Source organism: Tetranychus urticae, chromosome 1 (assembly GCF_039701765.1).
Source record: "Tetranychus urticae isolate SD_2017Ah chromosome 1, NJAU_TeUrti_SD_1.0, whole genome shotgun sequence".
Classification (NCBI taxonomy): domain Eukaryota; kingdom Metazoa; phylum Arthropoda; class Arachnida; order Trombidiformes; family Tetranychidae; genus Tetranychus; species Tetranychus urticae.
In genome coordinates this window covers 8,999,351-9,008,906 of record NC_142958.1, presented here as the reverse complement: position 1 = coordinate 9,008,906, position 9,556 = coordinate 8,999,351, and the positions used below count along the sequence as shown (strand labels likewise).

Genomic DNA, 9,556 nt, shown 5'->3' with positions numbered 1-9,556 from the left:
TCATGTAATAAATTCAAGTTACCCTTGATATCGTCCACTTGTTCATCTTCCTCCTTTAACCCTGAATCTGCATGTTGACTTGACCGTTGAACTAAGCAAGTGTTGTAGGCTGTTCGAGCTTCATCCATATTGGCCGTGTCAATGGAAAAGGATCGACGACCAGTTGACTCGAAGTAAGCTCTTCTCTCCTGGAATCCACCAACAGTCTCAACAATCTCACCTTCAGAGGGTCGCCTTTCACCTTTATTCATTCCCGATGTTTCAATGGACGATGAACGATAGTAGTGAGGTGTTGATGGAACCGGCTTTACGGTGGAATCGTGCGATAATTTGGCAAAATAATCTTTCTTTTCTGTATAACTCATCTCATGGTCACCTGATCACCAAGCAGGATTAGTCCAGTTAAGGTTAAGATAAAGTGTGTGTGGTGTGTGTTGGCCGCGTCGACAGTGGAAATAGGATCAATGAAGGGAAAAGAAAGAAGAGGAAAAAATGTCGTGCGAGTGCCAAGGAGAAAACAAAGGTTTAATTTAGCAATCAAAGCCAATTATGATGATTGAAAGGTTTGAGGTTTAATTTGTGATTAAATGTAAAAAGATGAAAGTGAGAGGTGAAGATGATCAAACACTAGAGGTAAATATAACGATCCAATCTTCGCACTCTAACTATTCTAATCTTGTCTTCTTCTCTTTCTCTCACAGTCTCTTCTTAACTGAGAAAGTGGAAACGGAGCAAAGTTTATCGAAAGGGAAAAAATCGAAAAAGAAAAGTGCCAAAATCGCAATTCCTATTATTGTTAAAGTAGCAAAATGCAAATCTTAACCTAGTTATTATCATCACCGTCGTCTTTGGTTGGTGTCATTTTAACTGGAAACATGAATGAATGAATTGAGATGCAAAATTCAATTTAAAGGTTTTAAGTTGCAATTTAAATTCAAGCTTTGAAATTTTGTCATTTGATGAAATGATTGGAAACCATGACAAGTCCCAAGACCAATGGATAAAAAGATTTAACTTATTCAGGCAAGTAAATTAAATGCATTTTTTGAAATGAAACAGGCAAATAAAATATAATCATGCAAAGTAAAGTTTATTGGGAACAAATCAAATCGATGCAATAATAATTTTATTTCATCAGTTATTTAATTTAAGGGAATAAAGGATTGAGGACCAAAAAAGAAAGAAATGATAAAATAATTGGACAACCAGGGCATTAACAAACAAAATAAATAAAAGGATGAAATCATTTGATTGAGTGTTGACGTGGGCAGAAAAGATGAATCCAAAGGCTTTTCTGGTTCTTTTGGAAACTTGGTTCAATTGGAGGGCTGATTGGTCGGTGTTGGTTGATGGTGGTGATTCTCCGAGCAGATGGGCAAAAGGTTGTTCATTAACTGTATTCTGGTGATGATACAGTAATAAAATGGCATGCTGGAAAAAAGCAAAATGAAAGCACAAAAAATAGACGCAAGCAGAAGCACATAATGAATAAAAGAAACGACATTTCATGCAGTCGCTGGTGAAAAGTGCAAGCAAAAGTCTGAATCTGCAAGTCCATTAAATTTGCGAATCCCATTGATTTGGATTTTAAAAAAACAATGAAAATGAAAGCAAGACGAGAGTGGGAACAAGTAGGTTTAATGGAACTGAAAAATCATGCAGTTAAGTCATTTGTTACTTGGAAGGACTGAAGGGTGAAATCAAAGGTCAACAGGAATGGTTAATGATGAAATTAAATTTTAGTTGGAAAAGGGTTCAACTGAAGACGACAGCAACGACATCACTAACCACAAAAGCCTGAGTCTGACTCAATGACCACAAATCCTGCTGGTGGATTCAACTGTTGCTTGCTTTTTCCGAAATGAATGTCGGTAAAGTATTTTGTTATTTTTGATGAAAAAATTAACTTCTAATTTAGTTTAATATATATTTTGTTTAATTTATATATATATTTATTAGAGATTGATCGGCAAGGAATGAGGTTCGTTTAAGACAATTGAGACAGAAAAGGTAAAGCAAAAGAAAGACAGGCAAACAGGTAAACAGAAAGAAAGAAAAGGTCACAAAGCGTACGCTCATTCGTCTTGCCTACAGAACAAAGCACTTCTTTTTCAATATTTTTCCAGATAAAATGTGAGGATAGTTTAGGGTAAAGGTTGAATGATTTAATTAAATAATTTTGTGTTTGTTTAATGACAAAAAACGATCGCCAAGACGAAACAAGTAGGATAATATCAATGTTAATAATAGAGTAATGTAAAGATTGAAATATCTTGTTGTATCATTCAACTGGTTTTTCCGCTAAAATGGTCTTCAAGACTAAGGCGATATTAAAGCATATTTTTCGAGCTCTAAATTGAGCAATTAATTGTTAGCATTTAATTGATTAGTTAAGTTAGTATTAGAGATTTAAAGTAGAGATCTATGCAATAAGCTCAAATAAATAATGTTATTGGGATTGTTTTGATTCTAATTTTGAATTTTTTTGTTAACAAGTTAAGACGCTAACCATTTAACATGTTGAATGATACTAACAATGTAATCTGATAAACTTGGAACCAAAATAATCATCAATATAATAGACTTGTATCTATAAAATGGATCAAATTGACTTTTTCTGCTTTTTGGGTAAATTGTCTAATTTTCTAGATCAAGATTGAGTCTAAACCTTTTGGAGACCGTCAATTGTTTACTCAGAAAGGGATAAATGTTCATCTGGCGGGTAAATTATTCATGTGCGGATGGATATTGGATGGTGCGTTATCGTTTTTTCAATATTTAACTGTAATTTGATTAATCAGATTTTTGGTAACCTCTGGATGAAAGGTTACTTACTTTCTTCCTTAACACTTTTATCCTCGTTTCTTTCACAGGTCGTGCTTTGCTCTATTATGTGAACAACATCACCGGAGGCTTCAGTTTCAAACCATTCTGTAGACAAAAAAAAGAAGAAAAAAAATGATGACAATTTACTGATTATTTTTTTATCACAAAATTAAATGTATTGAATAGTTTAGGCTTAAATTAAGAATTAGCAAATCAAATGATAAATGAGAAATGATAAAATGGCAAACGCAGCAATAAACAGTTCTTGGAACTGGTTTAAGATTAGATGACGATTGATTATTTGGTTAATTGTTAGCTAATGCAAAGACAGTTATTAGTTTAAATTGAACAAAGCCAGTTTGTAACAAATTAAAGGTATTTAATCATTTTAGCATTTGTTTTCAATGAACAATCAATAGCAGGCGAATGGTTGGACTTGATAAATGGAAACAGATTGATTAAAGTAAATCACAGCAAGTATTTGAAAATAAATTGTTAATCAAATGAAGTAGCATCTATGAGACGATAATTAGATTGTAAAGGATTGAGAATAAGATATTCAATGGATTATAAGCTTCAGTGAAATCAGCAACAAAATAAGGATTATTGATCAACAATACTAATTTAGAGTTTATTTAAAGGACACTTTTAATCAATAATCTCTTCTGACGAGATTTGACTGACAATTTTCACATCTTTTGGCCTTTTTTCAGATTCTACTGATGCAGAATCCGATTGAAAATCGTCGTTTAAAGGAGCATCTTCATCTTCCAATTCAAAGGATTCTGAATCAGTAGAAGGAAGATTGGAAAGGTTATCCTGAGCTTCGGGTGAAACATCATCGTCTTGGTTCATCGATCTAGAATTGTATTGTTGAAATGATGATCGAATGAATTGTCTTCCATCAGATTCCGATTCAGAATCTGTTTCACCTTGTCCCACTGTAGGTAAACTTGCAGTCAAATAGTTGCTTTGTTTCGCAAACTGTCCACGAGTTATTCGTCGTTTGGAGCGAACATTGGCAGGCTTGTGAGAAACTTCTCGTTCAGACAGTATTTCCTCTTCAGTTACAGGGTGTGAAGCATCAGATGCATGTTCACCACATTTGGACACAACAATGCCTGGCGCTAAAAGAGATTCGTCAATTTCACTGTTCCTTTTACCTCGAGAATCGTGGTCAGTCGAAGAAAGTCGAGCAAAATGGCCTTGCAAATAATCATCAATAATGTTGGATTCATTATTATTATGACTTCGATCTGTATCGTCCTCAGTATCGGAGTCAATGTCTGAAGCTTCAATATCCGACATTTCAGAATCTGGTGAAGATTCAGGAATATCGACTGGAAGTTCATCACAGCGTGAAGCTTCATCATCAGTGGCTTCATCTTCACAATCAACTTGTTCAGTTTGAATCAATGTTCCTCCTTGTTCCCGTTCCTTGAAACAAGTAACAGCTCTCAAAGGTCGTCCCAAGACTCTTTGGATGTAAAGGGAAATCTCTTTAGCACTGCGACGAGGAACTTGGCTACTTGTTTCAGGCTGTTTTGATGGACAATCATCTTCGTCGGAAGAATATTCAATGTCGGTTAAATATTCGCCATTGCGATCATCTTCACTTGCAGAAAAACAGTGAGATGATCGTCGTTTCACATCATCAGTATCATCATCATAAAACTCTTCACAATCAGTTAGATTGTCATAGTCGTCGACAGGCACAGCTAATATATTTCGTGATTCAGAGTTGCAACCTGAATCATCTTCTTCATCACCTCTGTGATTATTTGGTCCTTTTTTAATTCCTCTTCGCCTCATCTTAAAGGCAATCAAAGAAAGCCAAATTTAAAGATGAATGCAAATTATTTAAAGGAAAAGATGAACTCTAAATGATTGAAACTGAAGAGAACAGCACCGAAATCAAGAAACAGAGATAAATTAAAACTGGTCATTGAGTTTAATTGATCAAAATTTTAAAAGTCCAACAATCATGAATGACAGTGAATGCAACAATGAAAGCAAATGGAGTTCAGGAATAGACAGTAACCATCAAAACTATTAATAATTTGTAAGGTTGCCGTGAAGCCAGCAAAGTATAGAAGATGAAAATTGCATCGATAAGCGTTAGAAGAGTCAGAGCTGCAGAAACAAGTTTCAAGATTTTTAGTCAAAGTTATAAAAGGCAAGAAAAGAGTTAATCCTGAATTGAAATGATAAAGGCTTCAAAAGAGAGAAATCAATGGAAACATGAAGACGAATTAATAAGGTTCAATAAATTTGTAAACAATGAAAATAGCAGAGAAAAGAGAAATTTTGGTTTGAGAATTGGCTGGACAAAAACAAGATCCAATAAATGGAAGAGAAGCAAATGCGAAAACAGTTATTTGCTCATTGAAAGAGGCATCAGCTTCATTATTATTGAATTTTCATGTTAATTCTGATTGATTTAACATCAGTTTAAAGCTCAAATAGCCAACATACAAGTCAAAGGAAAGTGATATTAAAGTTGAAAAAAGCAATAAGCACTTTTGTTACGACGAGGATTCGGATGAGGAATTGATCAGTTTAATCTACCCACTACGAGAGGCTTACCTTTATCGTCAATTGTGATCTTCTTGGTACGAATAAGTTCAAAAACCTCATCATAAACTTGACGAAGAATAGACTCCGCAATCAATTGGTATTCCTCTTTATCTGAGTTTCCTAAATCAGGAAGGGGTTAGAATAGCCCCGAAGAAGGCAAAGTAAATATACAAATTGCTTTTTTATTGATTTGTTTAGCAAACCAAATGTGGTTTGTGGTTCAAATAATCAAATGATATTTGGGTTGATAATTTGAAATAAATAAAAAACATTGCATTCAATGGGAATTGAATAACACAGATAAAGAGAAGCAGAGTTTTGTTTTGGATTGGAGTTTTCAACTCATTCAAATAACTTGTAACACGACATGTAATGGCACAAAATGTCAACATGATTGAGCAAATTATTCTGATTGTTTAAAGACACTTGCTGTAGACTAAAGAAAATAAAAATAAGATTGAGCCATGGTTCAGATTAACCCTTGACAAACACTTGAAGCTGAACCCTGATTTTTGTGACCCAAGTGTCAGACGCTTTCAATAAAAGACGAGATTCTTTTCTCACAAAATAATGCACATTGAACTTTTTTCTTGAAATCGGATGGAAGAAATCAATCAAGATATTCACATGTATTAAGCTTGGAATAAACATTGTATCGATGGAATTTTTAATTTCAATCACAAAATGCTTAATGCTAAATGTTTATTTTTATTCAACAAGAGTAAGAAATCAAAGGAAAAGGTTTAAATTCAATTTCTCAACATATTGTATGAAACTTGTAAATTGTTGATTAATTGATTGGATGAATAAACTCTCGAAAGATTGATTGATCAAATACAATTAAAGGCTTTTTCAAAGTAAGAGTAAAGTCAAAAGAAGGGTTGATAAAGTAACAAAAAATACACACACAATGCTCTGAATAACAGAACTAGAATTTCAAGCAAATGATTAGTAAATCAATCTAGTGATTTGGTAAGATTAACAATCGTATTAGACATCTATGAATACTAGCAACAAGCAATTAAATTTAATCAAAAAATGATAGCAGTTAACAGATAAAAAAAGTGGAAAAGGAAAACAAAATAAAGGCAAAAAACGGTAAAATAAAGGGATAATCTAAATTGGTCAGTCATCGATGGGCAATCGAAAAGAATCATTAAGGTGAATACTTTCCAGTTGCCCAGAATTCATTAAATAGCTTAGATAGTAAACAATCCATGTATTGATTAGTTAACCACTCACCATTTTGTTCAACAGTTATTTTGGTTCCAGGCTCTTCGGTGACACTTGCAATGCGGGAAGAAACGGCATTTTCACTTGCGTTAGTCGTTGTCGTGGTTGCACTAGATACTGTCGCTGTTGTCGGCTCAGACTTTTCATCCTCAGGCAAACTCGAAACTGATACTTGACTAGTATCCTGTTCACCCGATTGCCATGTTTCGCTTTCAAGAGGTTTACCAGATTCTAAAAGTTGTTGCTGTTGCTGTGATTGGGGTTGTTGTTGTTGAAGACGTTGTTGAACTGATGCTTGGATTTGATCTTCAACTTCTATTGGAGAGAATTGAGAAAATTTTGATTAAAATCATTTCAAACAATTAATTTTATGAGAATAATTTGTTAAAAGAAATATAATGCCATTAAATAAGCATGCTTGTACGAAAATTGTTAGACAGAGCAAGGGTTTAGTTGATTTGTAAATTTGTGAAATCTAATCTGTTAAGCTGGATAAGAAGCTGCCTGGTGATCAATGGTTATGTAGCAGTTGAGCGACTTTTGAATGTTACTTATGTTAGCCAATTACTCCTTTGATAATCACTTTGACTGTTTACCTTGAATGATTGTGGTCTTTGTGACTTGAGTAATGGAGTGAGTCAAGCCACCTTCATCGGTAAATTCAACCTTTTCCTCGGTCTTTATTTGCGATTCAGCTTCATAGGTGGGTTCAGGGACTGGCAAGAGCAGGGGTTGGATAACGAAAGCAAGCAAATGAGCATGAAAAGTAAATAAAAAAAAAGCAAAATACAATTAAAAGTGACGACGAATGCAGCATTTATGGGCACAAAAGACAAAAGAAAATGAAAACGCTACGAAAAACAAACGAAAACGATAAACACAAAGTATCCCAACAGACAATGTAACGAGTGACCGAGGACAACGAGCGATAGCTATCGTTTCTACCTAGTTGGTTAGCAAAATGGAAACATCTAATGTTGACTAAATATAACAATAATCTTACTGGAACTTTTATCACCATCAGTAGTATCAATAACAGGATCACCAGTTGGAACTTGAATTTCTTCTTTAATTATGTATAATTCATTTGGAGTTGATTTTTCTCCTCTATATGCAGCTCTTTCTTCCGAATCTTCACGATCCTCGTCTTCCAAATATTTCAGGTATTGTTTAACCGCTGTTTCCCTTTCTTCATCTTCTTGCCCTTAATTACAATATTATATATAATTTATCAACCAAAAATAATAATGATAATAACCAAAAAATAGGCAGATCAACTGATAACTCATCAAATTAAAATGACTCAATCAATTACCTCTGGCTTCTTGAAGAGACACTTTATTATTAGCTGCTGCTGTGGGTACATTTACTCCAACACTTTCTCCTTCACTTTCCTCCATTGATTCAGCGTCCTGAGAAAAAAGACGAAAAAAAAATAAACATGAGAATCATGAGAAACATAAATATTGAATTGAATTATTTACCTTCATAATATCTTTATCATCGAATGCAACTTCACGTTCAGTTGGAAGACCTTTTGAGCTTTTTATTATTTCATTTGCTTCATCTAATTTACCGTTTAATTTGATTCCATATTCAGCTAAATATTGACTATGGTTGGGATAATATTTGGTGACCAAATCTTTCCTTCCAATGTCCCATAAAGCTTTGCAAAGATCTTTGTTATTGAATAATGACTTTTTAAGATTAATTGAATACAACATTGCTGTGGCTTGTTCACTTTCTTGGTTAGCAAATTGTTTCTTAATCTTTTCTGTATCACCAGGATCAAGATCAAGATGAGAGGCAACTTTAATCCAGTCTTTGGCTAAATCTTGTCCCATTTGCATTATTGATGGATCGGCGTTCAAAATAATATCATCATCTGCATGATATATTCAAGAAATCAAAGAAAAATACATAGAAATAGGTGAGACAGTTGTCATAAGTTGAACTAATGGAAAGAAACTATCAAATTCATCAATAATTAACAAAAAATGATAAAACAAAACAAAACAAAATATCATGTATCGATAGCTCTGATTTTATTAAGCACAAGAAGACTGAAAATATGAAAAAAACAGAAATATTTGCTTATTAGAAAATATTAAAAGTCAAAAGTCAACTAGTCAGCAGTGAAAAGCACTCATAAAGTATAAAACATTTGTAAAAGCAATTAGAATCAAGATTAAATTTTAAATCTTTAAAGAGGTAGTTAACTAATAATCCATCTGATATTTAGCTATAAATAATATAAATGGATCAACAGTATCAGCACCCAATTTGATGAATCGGAGCTATCGGTACTTGATGATTTAATTGGCAACAGTTGATTGTTCGCGATTGGTTGGCAGTTAATCACCTATTGCTGATCTTTGGATGGTCTCTCTGATTATTTGGACATCATTGTGATTATTTAATGGTTCCTCTTCCACAATTGTGTCTGGTAATTTGATGTTGAGGTTGCATATTGGCACTTGTGGAGGTTCACCTCGAGTTTTTCTCGGTTCTTTCATAAAGGCAATTTTACCAAAAGGTTCTTGAGATGAATCTCGTACTCTAATCAAAAAGGGAAGCCTATTCTCACGGAAAGCATTAAAGGTAAGATTTAATTGTTCACCAGACTTTGTTACTGGAACCAAATTGCCAGCAAACTCAAGGTATTGAGGTTTACCTTCCAACACCTCAACATCACGACTTTTTGCAGTTTCAGTAAATTGTTCTTGATGTTCTAACGTTTTATCTTCTTTATCATCGGTCATACAGAAGATTCTCATTTGAGCTTCAGCAGGATCATGGCGTTTAGCAAAAACAACAAATTTAGACATAAATGGAACAGCAGTTGCTTCTCGGTAAAGGTCAGTAGCATATTTGGTAGCTTCATTGACTTGACGACAATCCATTAACCAAAATCTGTAAA

General features: G+C 33.7%; 1 protein-coding gene across 18 annotated transcripts in view; it reads right to left on the bottom strand.

Moving 5' to 3' along the window:
* LOC107365449 (uncharacterized) overlaps positions 1-9,556 on the bottom strand; it is a 46,099-nt gene that overhangs the window by 18,841 nt on the left and 17,702 nt on the right. For 3 of the 18 annotated variants that reach the window (XM_025161509.2, XM_015932941.3, XM_025161511.2), the window contains 9 exons: positions 8,999-9,549; positions 8,121-8,521; positions 7,952-8,048; positions 7,640-7,840; positions 7,233-7,352; positions 6,646-6,951; positions 5,413-5,523; positions 2,836-2,931; positions 23-376 (listed from right to left, as the gene is read on the bottom strand). In XM_025161509.2, the coding sequence (XP_025017277.2) occupies positions 23-376; positions 2,836-2,931; positions 5,413-5,523; positions 6,646-6,951; positions 7,233-7,352; positions 7,640-7,840; positions 7,952-8,048; positions 8,121-8,521; positions 8,999-9,549 (2,237 nt within the window). The remainder of the gene's footprint in view (positions 1-22; positions 377-2,835; positions 2,932-5,412; positions 5,524-6,645; positions 6,952-7,232; positions 7,353-7,639; positions 7,841-7,951; positions 8,049-8,120; positions 8,522-8,998; positions 9,550-9,556) is intronic. The other 15 variants (XM_025161515.2, XM_089270303.1, XM_089270304.1 and 12 more) reach the window with 9 other exon arrangements.